The 15,602-nt window shown below is 34.0% G+C and overlaps 1 protein-coding gene across 1 annotated transcript; it reads left to right on the plus strand.

Annotated features, from left to right (window-relative positions):
• Positions 1-438: 438 nt before the first annotated feature.
• Positions 439-5,594, plus strand: LOC101247358 (cytochrome b561 and DOMON domain-containing protein At3g07570). Its single transcript, XM_069289093.1, has 4 exons — positions 439-503; positions 892-1,297; positions 4,872-5,155; positions 5,289-5,594. The coding sequence occupies exons 2-4, from the start codon at positions 961-963 to the stop codon at positions 5,517-5,519; spliced, it is 852 nt and encodes a 283-aa protein (XP_069145194.1). The 5' UTR covers positions 439-503; positions 892-960; the 3' UTR covers positions 5,520-5,594.
• The last annotated feature ends 10,008 nt before the right edge of the window (positions 5,595-15,602 follow it).

The raw sequence follows: 15,602 nt of genomic DNA on the forward strand, positions 1-15,602 counted from the left end.
TGTCCTTTAATCTTGTGATCTTAAACATGTCAAAAAGAAATATGTCATTCTTTATGGAAGGAGTATTTAATTAGACCTTGGTTCAAAGTTAAACATATCAAAAGCCATATGGAAAAGAAAAGAAATACTCCTCCATAATTACTAGTACATTTTGACAAATCAAGATGTGATAAATTTTCTTTTACTTATTATATTCTCAATTAATTACTTTGAAAAAGGTTAAATTTTGCAAATTCTAAGTTTTTTGATTCATCTACTTTATAATTAATTGAAGTAAAATGATAAATTTACTATATCAATAATTATTTTTTCAATAGATGTGTTAATTTAAAGTGGACAAATAATTAGGAATGGAGTGAATATTGTTATTGGTAGGGCAACGCAATAACGCAACAAAGTATTCATTACTATTGGTGCTGGCATAGGGATAATTGCACGTTTGGTCCCTGGACTTTGCAAGTTTGATCCTTGTAACCTCTGAATCTTTCTTTACCTACAAAGTGGTAAGCCATGTTAGTTTTGGATATAGATAAATAATAAAGTTGGTAGCCAACTGTTAGCAGAATATTATAGTGGAAGGTCAACTAGTATGATATGATAAATTTGGATTCTCATCATTATTAGTAAAGCGAAGAGAGATGAAGCTTTTTTTTTTGTTGTGGTTGTTGTTGTTGTTGTTGTTATTGTTGGAAGTTAATAGTGAAGATTCATGTACTTCAAATCTTAACCTAAAAAACAAACCTCTGTTTGATACTTCTTCATTTCATTGTGTTTCTGTATGGGATGAACAAGGTTATATCCTGAGAGTAAGTAGAGGTAGAATGTTTGATACATTTACTCCTATATATATATATATATATACTAATTTCATTTATTTTAATATGATTGCAGTATTTGCAGACGGATACAAAAGTATGGAGTTTCCTCTTATCAGCACCAAATAGCAATTCATTCATAGGGATGGGTTTTTCAAAAGATGGTAAAATGGTAGGTTCAAGTGCAATTGTTGGATGGATAAGCAACGATGGGTCTTCCACCATGAAAAGGTATTATCTAGGTGGACAATCATCGGCACAAGTTGTACCAGATGAAGGGAATCTTCAATTGGTGAATATGACATCTTCTATTATAGCTGAAAATTCAAGGATTTATATGGCTTTTCAATTGAGCACCGCAGTAACACCCACAAATCGACTTATTTACTCCCTCGGGCCTAACGGACGCCTACCATCACCCATCAATTATCAGTTGTCACAACATCGCGCACATATCTCCACCTTCTTTGATTATAACTCAGGTATGTATGTATTTATTGTGATTGAACCCTATTTATATAATCTTGAGCCAAATTCAAAAAATAAAAATTCTGAATGAATCAGACAGATTACCTATAATTTTAACATCCCTAATGATCAGTAGTAATATACTCCTAAATTAATTAGCATAAAAGGACGGGTAGATAAATTCAAAAACTCTTCTTTTGTTTATCTTTGATTCCATAATTCCAACTTCTTTTAAGGCATTTTGTAAATAATAATGTGGATATTTTTAGATCTAATTATTAGCAGTATCAATATTTTAAGAATTAAATTATTAATAATAGAAATTTTTTTAGACCAAACTGTTAGACTGATTAGCATATTCATTCAATTACATATACAGGTTTTATGATTAAGTTTAGTTTTGTGAAAAGTACCAATTAGAGAAAACCATTAGAGTATTCAGGGCCGTAGCTATCCTATAAAGAGAGTGTCTGATTGGACACTTTTCATTGAAAATAATATTATATTTATAAGTTAAATAATATATAAAGTAATTAAATAATAAATTTAGACACTCTTTAATAAAATAAAATGTTGCAGTCCAGTTATTTTAAATGCCTCCCGAAAATATATGTGTTCAAATATTACTAGTAATATCTTTTTTTTCTTTTTTCTGGAATGCTCATTAAATTCTTGACTCCACGGAGTGTAATTGGTCAGTCAATGTATTAATTCATTACATGAAATCAGTGCGGGGCCCACGGCAAGTGATGAACGCGTTTTGTGCTCTGTAATGTCATTTTCGAGGGAAAGCAGTTTAAGTAGTAGTAGTTTATCTCCACCTAACCAGCTACTTCATCAACCACTCCTACTAACTACACCTATGTAAAAAATAAATTCAAACATAGGTAATTCGTGTAATCCATTCAGAATGGTAAGAGTTGGATTCAAAGTAATTTAAATTTGTTTCAATATCAACTCACTTAAGCTTAACCCATTTGAAATTTTTTTTCAATTGAGCCCAATTTAATCTCCAATTTCAACCCGTTTAAAAACTTTTTATTAAGATGTGTTTCCATATTGAAAGTGTGAATTATTATCTATTTAACATCTTTTAAGATTTATCTATCAATTTGTTACTTTTGTAACAAAAAAATATTGAATGAAAATTCAAATTGTGATTATAAAAGTTAAATATCAATATCAAATTATTGAGATTAATTAAATTAAATTGGATGGGTTAAGACCCAACCAGTTGTCTTAACCCATTTGAGCCCAACCCATTTGAGCTCAAAGTAAACTTGCACGGTTCAAGACCCAATCCAATTTTTATTCAACCCATTATAATGTTTCCAATTTAACTCAACCTACCCATTTGATACCCTTAATTACACCCTATTTTTGAAATATATTTTCATTTTATTAATATAAAAAACATAATTATTTTTTTACACTTTATCCATAATACTAAATACTAGTTTTTAAATTATTTTTCAAAACTTAATACTAAACGCAATTAATAAGGATAATGTACTTAAAATATCTATGTTAATAAGTAATTTTTTTAATGAATATGTCCAATTAAATTGTAAAAAGAAAAAATGAAGGAAGAAAGTAATAATGCCACCAATATATGTTGGTAAGCATAATATTTTCATTAGTTAATGAAGACTTGGAATGTAACTCCGAATCAGTGTGGGCTCTGTCTGGTTCGGACACGAGGTAAAAAATTTAAAAAAATTTCAAATCAATGTTTTTTTGTAACTCACCTGTAACAAAACACAAAAATTATATTTGTATGCTATAATTATACTTTATAATTTGCTTCATAACAAACATAAATATGTATATTTCGCTATACATATACAAACAAAAAAATAAATGTATAATTTGTTATACAAATATAAAGAAACCAGTTGAATAAATTGTTATATATATACAAAAGAAAATAGTTGTATACAAAAGATCAGTTGTATAATTTGTGTATATATAAAACGAGAAAGAGAGACAAAAGAAAATTGAGCAGGAGAATATTTGTATTATATAATTATAAGTGTATAGACCGAAAATACATATATTTGCACGTGTATATACAATTTTCTCTCGTTTTATAAAAAAACGCAATTTATACATTTCGTTTCTATTTGTATAAGCGAGAGAGGCGAGGGTAGAAAACGAGGTCTGGGAGAGTGGCGAACGAGATATGGGAGAGGGAAACGAATATATATATATAAAATTTTTCTTGCTTTATATAAAACCCAACACATTTTATACATTTGTGTTTGTATAAAAATGAGAGGGAGCGAGCGAGCGCGAGAGGGAGAGTGGTGAGTAAGAGTTTGAGGGAGAAAGGCGACAAACAAACAGTTTGTTTACAAGGCACAATTAAATCAAAGTATTTTTATAACATTTAATTTGAATTATTAGTTTATCGTTATATACAATTTTTCCTTTAAAAAGTGGGACAGTCTTTACTATGCTAGAGGCATGCGTACTTTATGCATTTCTAATTTTTAATTTATAAAAAAATATAATAACATAAAAATTATAAAAAGTGCATTAACACTTGTAGAAAAATTTAAAATACAATTAAAGAAATTCATTTAGAAAACAAAACTTCTAACATGATTTTATGTTAGGATAAAGGAAAAAAATGGCATAATATACTCTTAACATTTTTTTTTTAGAGTTGATATATCATCGTTATAAAAATGACTTGTATATACCCATATCATTGCAAAGTGATTCAGTATACTCCTTTTATGTAATAAAAGTGAATTGTTTTAAATTTATTGTTTGATTTTTATATTATTTAAAAAATTTCTATAGGGATATATATGATCCTTCTCACATTTTTTCTTTTACTTTTTTGATTATTATTATTTAAGTTTCTTATTCTTATTTTATTTTTTCGCATTCTTTACTATAAAAATATGATAAATACATAGAAAAAAATATGAATGAGAAAAAGAGAAGGATCATATATTGAAACTACAAATAAATTAAAAATACTATAATAGATACTCCAAATAAATAAATAGATCTTCTGTATTGTTAGATGGAGTGTCTATTATAGTATCTTTTAATTTAAAACTTAATTAATTAAAGCCTAGAGCAAAACCCAAAGTTGTTCAGTCACCATATGCCTAGGACTTACATTATACCTATATTTAAAAAATGTTATAAAATATATCATATTAAATTTAACATTTTGTTAATATATAAAATATATTTATATACATGTAAAGTTATTCGGTTTGATTCAAAAATTTTTTGAGTTTTTTTTGATAATTTGAAAGACCATCACTATTGTTTGAACGATTATACACTTTAATTATTATCCATGATTTAACTAAAAAAATGATATCAATCATTTCGATTCGATCAATTTTTCATATTATTTTGACACCCCTACCTTATATGCTTATGTTGGCAATGGAGGTACAAGGACTAGTTCATGTGGTCAATACATGTATCTATGTTGGTGAGATGGAACACATGCAAAGTCACACTACAACTCACATTAGTGAATTATTGTGCTCCTGTTTAGTTTTAATTTTAATTGAAGTGGGAGAAGAAATGAATTGCTTTTAAATGGTTGATTAACAGGTGAAAGTAAATCAAAGATCCCTTATGCAAATCTTAGGAGTAGTCATGGAGTGTTGAATATGTTGAGCTGGGGTATTTTGATACCAATTGGGGTCATGGTTGCTAGATACTTTAGGCAATATGATCCAATATGGTTTTATACTCACACAACTATTCAATCAATTGCCTCTCTCCTTGGATTTTCTGGTATTGTATGTGGTTTTGTTCTTGAAGATCGTCTTAGCGCTCATGTTGATAAACACAAAGCCATTGGCATCTTCATTCTTGTTCTTGCTTGCTTGCAGGTTTCTTCATCTACCTGTTTTTACTATCTTATCTTATGAATTATATATATTATTATAAAATAATGTTGATTCTCTCTCTCTCTCTCTCTCTCTCTATATATATATATATATATATATATATATATATGGTTAGGTCATTGCATTTTTGGCTCGACCAGGAAAGGAATCAAAAGTAAGAAAATATTGGAATTGGTACCATCAGATATTGGGAAGGGTTTTGATAATTTTGGCAGCAGCAAATATTTTCTATGGAATCCATTTAGGAGGTGCAGGGACTGCTTGGAATGTTGGTTTTGCTGTTACTCTTGTTGCATTATTCAGCATTTCTATCGTTCTAGAAATAAGGTTGTGGATGACTAAGTAAATTACTCCTTCATCCTTTTCATTTCTATTCTTCTTCCAACAAATATTATATATTCTTTTATGTTTTATTTTCTCACGTTTGGTTGTCTTAAATATTTCAAAAAAATGTTTTCCAAATAAACTTATTTTTCACAAATTTAAGGAAAATGACTTCCCTTTAAAAATAAGGAAAAAATTATCCAAAATCATTATGAACCTCATACCTTAACTTTCCATCCTAACTTAAGTTTCAAATCTTGATTTCTAATACCAATCCTAAATCTGACTCCTGATTCTCAATTCGAGACCAGACACATGATCTCGATTTGAGACCCAACCCTCGAGTTTTAGATTGAGTCATTGTTGAATCTCAAGTTAGAAATAAAGGTCAAATTTTGAGTTAGGGTTGGCGTCTACTCCCGGGTCTAGGTCGGGTCTCTAGTCAGGGTTAGGTCTCGGGTTGAGGTCGAGTCTCAAGTTGGGTATGAGTTTGGGTGCTAAAGTCTGGTGTCAGGGTTGGGGTCTGGTCTAAGATCAGGTCTCGGTATCGGGTCTTGAATTAGGTCTTGGGTCGAGTCTCATGTCTTTGGTCAGGGCCGATGTTGGGTTCTCAGGTTTGCGTTGGATCTCGGGTCTCAAGTCGGGTGTTGGGTCTTGGGGTTGGGGTCGTGTCACGACTTAAAGTACACCCTACGTGACATGATGAATATATTCCCAAAAGATCCTAAACAAACCACTTGACCTAAACATGACATAAAAGAAGTACTACAAGAGAGAATAGGTAACATAAGTCTCATATCATATAAGAAATCTAAACATAAGTGCCGAGAACTGAATCGTGTCTGACATAGCCTTTCTTTCAACATAAAAGTGATCCAGACGTAACCCATACACCACGTACAATTCTGAAACGAAAAGACAATAAAATAACTAAAACATCCACAATCTTGTCCTCAGAGCCGGAGGAATCGTAAATACAATGTGCTAATGAAACAATCCAAGCTATTTACGAGCGGAAGGAGGAGCATCATACCCTATATTATGAGACAATATAGACACAAGTATGCATTAGTAAGATAAGTGTACTAAGTATGAGAAAATGCATAAGATGTAGGCATGATAGACGATAATTCTAAACATAATATGCAAGACCAAGTAAAATATAATAAAGCTTTTAGAAACAAATAAAAAAACATAAACAAGGTCAATGCATACTTAAAGAACGTAATTCATTTATGGGATATATACCATTAACCAACAGTAAGACAATGTGAGATATAACATGGAATTTGGCATGACCCTCACACCGAAAAGGAGAATCTACTTGCCAGTGTATAACTCTATCACATTCATTATTTGCTAAAGTTTATCCACTTGTTAGGTCATTTAAGACAATCCTATTGAGGCACATAGTTTGAGACAATATAAATTTCTGCTAAAGACCGAAATTCTACTAGTAGTAGGACCTCAATTTCAAAGTCCTCCCGCTGCTAAGTAAAATCCAACATAAAATACATAATCACATTCATATTGAAATACTTGGAATAGTAGGCATCTAGTCATATCAATCCAATCATGAGTCCAAATTAGTAGCTCCTTTCAATCTGATTTCGTAAAACTTTCATAGTAGACACTTACCTTTCTAAGCATCTAAATCAAGATTCCATTCAATTATGAGAAAACCTTTCACAAATTATTGATACTTTATCTTAAAATCATCCTTTAGTTGTAAATCATTCTATGAATAAGACACACATAAATCTTTAATCATATTCTTGATTATAGTTCACAAATTCATAAGCATTGTTAATAATTCAAGTTCATGAAATAGACATAAGCATGGCCTGATGAAATAAAATGAATTTTAGGTAGAATTAAATCAAATTATGCACAATAAAATTGAATATAAAATTGAATCATAATAAACATGACCCATGGAGAATGATATGAAACCCTAATGGAATTGACTTAAATTAATTTAAGAGATTGAAATTCTTTTGGGAGCCAATGGATGAAAGGGATCTGTTGGTGAATTCCCACACACCTTGACAATCACAACCCTAAGTATGCAAGGAGGAATAAAACTAGAAGCTTAAAACCCTAGTTCTTCACCACAGAGCTCTTGAGAGAATTTTGGAGAAGAAGATTTGAGGTATTTGGGGAAATTTGAGTGAATGAGAGTATTAGGCTTTGTTTTAAGGGTAGAAAAAGTTGTAGGGACAAAATTACGTAGTTTATAGGTTACTTGTCGGAAAAAAGTACCTTTAATTAAATACGGTTAGAAGACCCTACGAAATCGTTCTACGGTCCATAGGAACTTCTACGGACCGTCTGATTCAGTCATATAATCATTTATTTGGACTCAAAATCCTGGGCAATTGCGATGAATCATTGTGACGAGTGCTCACCCTGTATATGGTCCGTAACAGACTGTATGACTCGAGGTCTAACCGTCCTGTCTAAGGATCCAAAAGATTCAAGTCTGTAACAACTTTATGGGTACTTACTATGGCTAGTAAAAAACTTACAACTCATCCTTTTTATCCGTAGACCATCATCAGAGACTTTGAAATTTTCCATATTATGAAAACCCTTCCTACGACTTTCTTTTACGGCCCGTAGAACCTTCTACGAACCATAGAGAGGACCCCTATACCTTGCATTAGTCAACCCAGAATCTGCAACTCCTTTCCCTTACTCAATTTCCATTTTTTGAGGTTATACTGGTCAGGTCTCAAACCATGTGTCATGATCAAAGTTGGGTCTAGGGTTGGATCTAAGTTCAAGGTCGTGTTCAAGTCCCAAGGTGATGCCTCAGGAACGTTGTCAAGTCTCGTTTCATTTTTCAGGGTCGAGGTTAGGTATAAGGTCAAGTTCGTGAATTTTTCTCAAGTCAGGTCAGGTTCAATTTTTGATTGGGTTTTGGGTCTTGGATTGAGCTCGGGTGTTGGTCGAGTTTGGGTTGTGAGTCAGGTGTCAAGGTCAGGACCGAGTCTCAGATCGAGTGTCGGATCTTTTTCCAGGGGATGAAACCTAGTCGGGTCTATATATATGCAAAGAAGGAACATAGGTCTGATGATGTGACAATATTTATATTAGAACGGTCATTTGTCTATTTTCTCATATTTTACAAGCATTTTAAAAATTTTAAAACATGTTATTGTTTTTTTAAAAAGTCAAAAGCCACACCTTTTTGGAGGATTAACTGGTTATATTTTTTAATTACTTTCAAAGATCCAGTGATCTTCCTATTATAGCTTTGACCAATTTTAAATCACATTTTTTTGAAATATAAATCAATCACACAATCAAAAACAAAAGAAGTTTAGAAACAAAAAAAATAATAAATTGATTTTTAAACTTTGTGAAAGAGGATTTAAAATTGGGGATTGCATGTGAAAATCTGGTGAAGAAACAATTATAGTTCAACCCCATGAAGAATGAACAAATCAGACATCGAGTGAATAAAAAAGAGATACATATTTCTATTGTCAGTGATATCTTTTGGATTTCAAAAGACAACCTTTTTTTCATATGCCTCACAAGTATTTTGAATTTTCAATTTCTATGATGTATAATATATTTTACATAATTTTAAATATATATATTTTGTATTTTAAAATTTAAACGTTAATGCTTGAGTTCAGGATCAATTTTTTTGTGATTAATTGATACATCTAAATTATACCTTCCTAATAAAGTACAAGCGGTCGTTGTAAAATAAAGAACCTAACAGAAGTTAGGGTCAATCCCACGAGGAATGAAGTCTAGACTTAGGGTAATTTACTATTGATTGTACTTTTGGTTAGATTATTTACGTAAAAAATAGGTTTGTAACACAACATATTAATTGATTGAATTCGGTAACAAATAACCAAGTACACATGATTGGATAAATCTAGTCCGATATCCTAGAACTCATCATTGAAAGAGCGGGTGTGGGTAAGGCCTAAGATGATCTTCATTAGACGAGTGGATGTTCGAGATAAACCCATTTTTGTATAGGGTAAGTTGTCCGAGAGGGAATGTACTTTCACCTAAAACTTAGTCTAGTCATCATTATTTTGCAAATTTCCTATACAAAGCATGTACCCAACGGTTTACTTCAAAATATATTGCGGTCGCACCCCGAGAATTTTTTCCCATACTTGATTCCCCTTTGTCATTTTTGTTGTTTTTGATACTTGTGACAAACCCTTTTGATATTTTACACTTCGGTCTCACAAATTAAATGTACTTTGTTTTTATTCGATAATCTCTCAAGCTATTACTAACTAGAATCGAAATTCTAGTTTAGCTACTAAATTCACTACCGCTCCCTTGGGACATGATCCCAACCCTTGGTTAGGTTACTATACTCGCTTTGATTCGTAGACACTCAAAGTGTAGGCTAGTGCCGTTGATCAAAATATCACAAGAAGCATCAAAATGGCGCCACTGTCGGGGAGTGGTGTCACATGAAGATGTAGTTCACTAGATTTTTTGTCCTGTTAAGTGTATTTTACTAATTTTACTTTTAGTTTTGCTTTTCTTTCTCCCGTTTTATTTTTCCTTTTAGTTGTTTGTGTAAAAAGATCCTTTAAGAATGGCTAAAAAAGAGGATGGTAATTTAGTTGAGGCAAATCGAGAAGTCGAGGGTGACTTCAAGCTAACTGCGTTTGTATCTCAACTAAACAACTTGACCACCAGAATATCTAAGGTGGAAAACCAATGCAAACGCCAAGGGAGGTATATGCCTGCCTCCTAATGGGCAGAAAAAGCCTAGAGAAGATGAGAAAAGTTGTGTTTAGAGCACGCTTCAAATCATTCTACAAAAGATAACCGATTAAGATCGAGTGTTGGACGAAATTAGAGAGAATTGTGAAGTGTTGCACCAATTTATTGGATCTCACTCTAGATCAATCAAGCACATTATATCACTCTTGATGGTTGCCATGACTTAGCTCCACCCTAACGATATATTGGAGTTACCTAGTGACACTACGTCTAACTCTAATATTAGAGAGTGAGGCATGACCTACGTTGAGACATAATGTTAAATAAGGTGCTTCTTAGGAGGCAACCCACGGTCATAACTGTAGAGTTTTTCTTTTATGAATAATGGTGTGTTAATGTTGCAGAATAAAATGAGGAAAGTGTGGAATGTCTCAGGATTGGAAACAGAAGATTCATTCACAAGAAGCCAAACAGGATGGTGATTCTAGCTGAATTCTTCCATTTGGCTCAACACACGAGTAGTATAGAACCTACAAAACTCAGAGAACTCGAATGAAACTTGGCGCATCGCCAACCTACTTGGGGATCTCAAAGCAGACTGCCGATTTGACACCCAGGAAATTACAGACTTTGAAGAAAAGGGTGAGATAAAAGACAACTCGCCGGATCGCCAATGGTTCGACAAGTATGACTGATTTCACCGAATGAACCAGAGCTCCATGGTTATATAATGGCCAAAAGTCAAATTTTTGAATCTTTCAGTTTCCCTCATTTAAAACCCTCCAAGATCACACCAAAGTTATTATTTTCTAGATTTTCATCTTTGAATTAGTATTTAGACAGTAATTAGTGTGTGGGGTTGGATTTATTTGTTGCCTAGAATTATAAGAAGTTATCTAATCAGCAGCGAAGGTTAGTCTCTAAAACTCCAAATGTATTTTCAATAATTTGAACACATTTGCAATTATAGTATCAGGATGATGTGTGTTGGGCCTCTCTAATAGAAATATGTTGTCGATATGCTATTTGTATTCAAAAAATTTGTGTGAAATGCTTAAATATTCTAATGTCTTTATGCTTTGTATTGATTGACATCCCAATGAGTGTTCCTTAATTATTGTCATGTTATTTTGGTGAAGGCAAAATAACCCATCGTTTGTGCTAAATAATAAAAATTATCTAATGAGGGAATGGGTGAGAACGTTCTTAAGGATATTCGTAGTTAAATGGTCAAATTTGTCTAAGTGGGAAGAAGTCTAAGTAATCCGAGGTGAAGGGAAGTCTGGTTCTTGTATGAATTTCATGTTTGCATACTTTAATTTTGGTTTTAAAGATCGTAAGGACGGTTTCGAGAGTTGGATTTAGAAATGGGCACATTTTGATATTCGACGAGTTAAGTCGACTTCACCGGATGATTCAGTGATTCCCCTACTGAAGATAGACCGGCCTTAACTCTTATCCTTTATGCTATAAGTTCTTTAACTTTCGGCAAACACACTTGTGATCGCCAAAAGTTGTTGGTGATTCAGCGATAGGATTTTAGATCACCCTTTGTATAACCCTTTTTCCCTTTTACACTGTGTTCTTCAGCAGACAACCTTGTAATATCCAAATGAAGTTGGAGTTTCACAAAATAGAATTTTCCACCACCATTTTCCTAGATTTCATGCAAATCCACTCGACGAGCTCGACCTAGATCACCAAAGATATTTGGTGAATCACCCGATGAAACAACGAACCTGTCTGCAACAAATTCCTCTGTTTGCATTTTGTTGTTATTTTAACTAATCACATCCATCTACAGATATGGTATACTCCAACCTTAATATGATACCCCAAAGGAAGGCAACTCTAGGTATTCGTATCGATGAAGGGGATTAAAATTCTCCGAAAAGGGGAAGAGAAGAATTCTAACCAAGCAGAGGCAGAAAGTTAAAAAGAGTGCCAAAGAAAAGACTAGCCACTAAGGTAAATATTGAGTGGGATGAGCCATAAGATGATTCGCCACCGATCCACAGACAACACAGGTTGAGGAACATGCCCCAACCCACAACTAATTGGAACTCAACGGATGTTGCCACTTCTACTAGAAACAGACCATCTACAGTTACTCCTAATCCAACCCCAGAGCAAGCACAACGGAATCTAGAGGTTTCTACACCTCCTATTGCCCCCTAGCCACGACTACTGAGAAGATTGAAGTATGGTGGGGTCCGGACCATTATAAAGGAGAAACTTCTATCGACTAAAGGATTTGACAGATATCCTAATATTTTGGCTCCCTTCACTTCCTCGAGTTCACGAGGCCCATACATCCCTACTTAGGTCAGGGAATTCTATGAAGCCTATGGAGCATCAGTGCCTTAGAACAAAAAGCAGACATGTGAGTGTAGACCAGTGAGTTTAGTTACAGTCAGAGTCAAGGAGGTGGATTGCTATACTGAGCACATAAATGTTGTTATGGGAAAGCCATTACATGTGATACATCCTTATGAGGGCTTTCCCCCTACTGCATCACTAGATGACCTTAAGTTATAGTTACGACCCATGATTTTGGGAGAACAACAATAGATGTATCGGGACTTGATCTCAAATTGATAAAAGAGATGTAACCATGGATTCCAGATTTTGGTTCAGTTTCATCAGCAGCACTATCATGCCATCCTAGAATGAGTCTAATCTGCAACTTCCTAAAGAAGCCTACCTGGGTAGTATCATGCATCAACAGAGCATTGATCTAGGCATGCTGAACTCATAGGAGATGGCCATGATATCCAAACGAAAGCAGACTTCTCTGCCATTTCCTGTTTTGGTTACTGAGCTATGCAAACGTGCTGGAGTGCCTTGGACCCAGAAAGAGACCTTGAGGTCATTCCCTCAACTTCCACTCATATTTAGTGATTTGAAGCCGAGTGAAACCAAGGGGAGGCTTACATGAGGGGATTATCTCCCAATTATACTACTCCAGAGATCGATATTGTAATGCTACCTGCAGATGCATCAACTCCCACGCCGAACTTTAAGCCCACAGGTACATTAGCTTTTTCCTCCTCTTCACAGGATCCATGTGTTTTTTTTCATTTTGTTAGCCGATTAGGTTCACCTAGAGTATGATCCTAAAGATGAGATGTTTGTCCTAATAGGCCAAGGCACAGGTGACTAGGCTGGAGAGATCAGTCTCATGGATGATAAAGAGCGACATAAATGCTGCACTGCCCTACTCCATGCCTCTGTCGATACCTTGACCTTGAGGAGATGCCCCTGCGAACTCAGAGATTCCTCCAGCTATTACTTGGAATGTACAGATAGGAGATGTAGTAGCCACATATGCAGATGCAGAAACTAATCAGGAGTTAGTAAAAACACAGGAAAGGGCAGGGGAAGAACACATATTTTGTAATTTGCCAAACCTAGTGGGGGCCATTGTACAGTCGACAACCCAGATATCGCCTGTTGAGACTCCCACAGCTGCACCCATACGACCTAGCATACCTTCTCTTATTGAGGATACCCCGGGCACTGGTGCCCAAGCATAGCGTGCTGCTCACAATATTGATACCTCGACCCACAGCTGCACCCATAAGACCTAGCATACCTGCTCTTATTGAGGATACCCCAGGCACTGGTGCCCAAGCACAGCGTGCTGCTCACAATATATATATATATATATATATATATGGGTCATCTGTTTTAATTGTGTTTTTAAGGAATTTTGTTTGCGGTTGTTGGAGCTTATGACTCTCATTTGGTTTAATTGCAAAATACTTTTGAACCTTCTGAAAAATTTTTATTTTCAAAATTTTTTGCCACCTCTTGTGTTGAAAGTGACTTTTCTTTTAAAAAATCAAATCTCTATTTCAATCAATACCGACGACTTAAATAGTGTTCTTAATCAAAAGAACATGTATATACGTCTACAACAAGGATAAATGAAGTTACAAAGACAATGTATGAACTCTTTGCATCTCGTTGTGGTTATCCATTTATCAAATTGATTCTTTTGTAATAATCATTGCACCCTAGAAAAAATGTGTAGTCTTGTTTGGCTTAAGTGTCAATGCCTTGTGTGATAAGCTAAATTTGAACCTTGCATTAATAAACCTATAATTTTGTCGATTAGTTTTATTTATTTAGAAATTTGTCCTTTTGAGATGATCTAAGTCAATTTTATAGAGTGTAAGCCAACTTTGGCATATACCTCTTTTGTGGTCTACCCGTCAGTGTGTGAAACTCTTTTGAATACCCTTTGAGTCTTACCTGTCTTTGGAAGAACCTTGATGAACTCTAAACCTTATGGTCCACAAACCTGTAATCCTCTTGATTTTTGGTTTAAAGTGACTAGCCAACTTAGGCCAAAAGCCTAAGTTGGGATGTGGTGAAAAGGAGAAGGAGAAGTAAAGAAGTGCAAGAAAATTCTTCCTTAATCCATGGTGGTGCAGAAAAATGGAAACCCTCAATATGTAAAAACGCAAGAAATGAAATAAAATGAAATGAAAAGAATGAAAATGAAAAAGTTGTGGAATAAAGCACGAAAGAAATTGGGTTTCCACGCAATCCATGGAGGTGAAAATCAGATTAATTTGAAACACTTGAAAAAGAATTGATAATAGGAAGAGAATGAAATGTCTTGAGATACCACATCTCATGAGAAAAAGTCACTCAGCCTAAATAACCATACTTTTGCACTCAGCCCTATTACAAGCTTTAGAAATACCTTTTTCGTAACACTCCAAAAGTCCATGACTTGGTATAGAGCCTCACATGATGAACTAAACAATTTTTATAATCCTTAGATAATGTATTGAAACCATGCAGGAAGTATTAGAGCCAAAACGTCAAGGGACGACCATGACGTCCTGAAATTAGTGTAATTGAACTAGTAAACGTCCTTAGGTCTTGTGAAGGTTTAAAGGTGTTTTATGGAGTCTAAAACTTGTAAAAATACTTTACATAGGTAAAAATATGTATATAGGGTCAAAACGTCTAGGTCGGACCCCTCTAAAGACTACTCTAGGGGTCCTTGAAGGGACCCCACCCTTTGCCAAGCAACCTGCCAAAGGCAGCAGCTATTTGCACTATGGAAAAACCAGCCCGCGTTGACATGGTTCACCATGGACCAAAAGTCTTGTTCCACTCCGCAGACACGTAGTAGACTCTACTGTCTCAAAAATTAGTTTTGAAAATCTTCGAAAACAACTCCGCGACGCGGAGTTGTTTCCCGACAAAAATCTGAAATTTAGAATTCAAGTTTGACTTCACTAAAAGGTCAACTTAAGTAAGGGGTATTTTTGATATTTTAGGGGAGGGATATATATATATTTATTTTAAATCAGTATACCTCACATTCACTCACTCAAATAAAATCCCCAAATCAAAACCCAAAAGCTCT

This window comes from Solanum lycopersicum, chromosome 9 (assembly GCF_036512215.1).
Source record: "Solanum lycopersicum chromosome 9, SLM_r2.1".
NCBI lineage: Eukaryota > Viridiplantae > Streptophyta > Magnoliopsida > Solanales > Solanaceae > Solanum > Solanum lycopersicum.

Excerpts from the sequence above, each read along its gene's own strand:
- LOC101247358 (XM_069289093.1), top strand. The coding sequence starts at position 961 with ATGGGTTTTTCAAAAGATGGTAAAATGGTAGGTTCAAGTGCAATTGTT. Across the intron at positions 1,298-4,871 it reads CTTCTTTGATTATAACTCAG|GTGAAAGTAAATCAAAGATC; the intron begins GTATGTATGTAT and ends GTTGATTAACAG. Across the intron at positions 5,156-5,288 it reads TTGTTCTTGCTTGCTTGCAG|GTCATTGCATTTTTGGCTCG; the intron begins GTTTCTTCATCT and ends ATATATGGTTAG.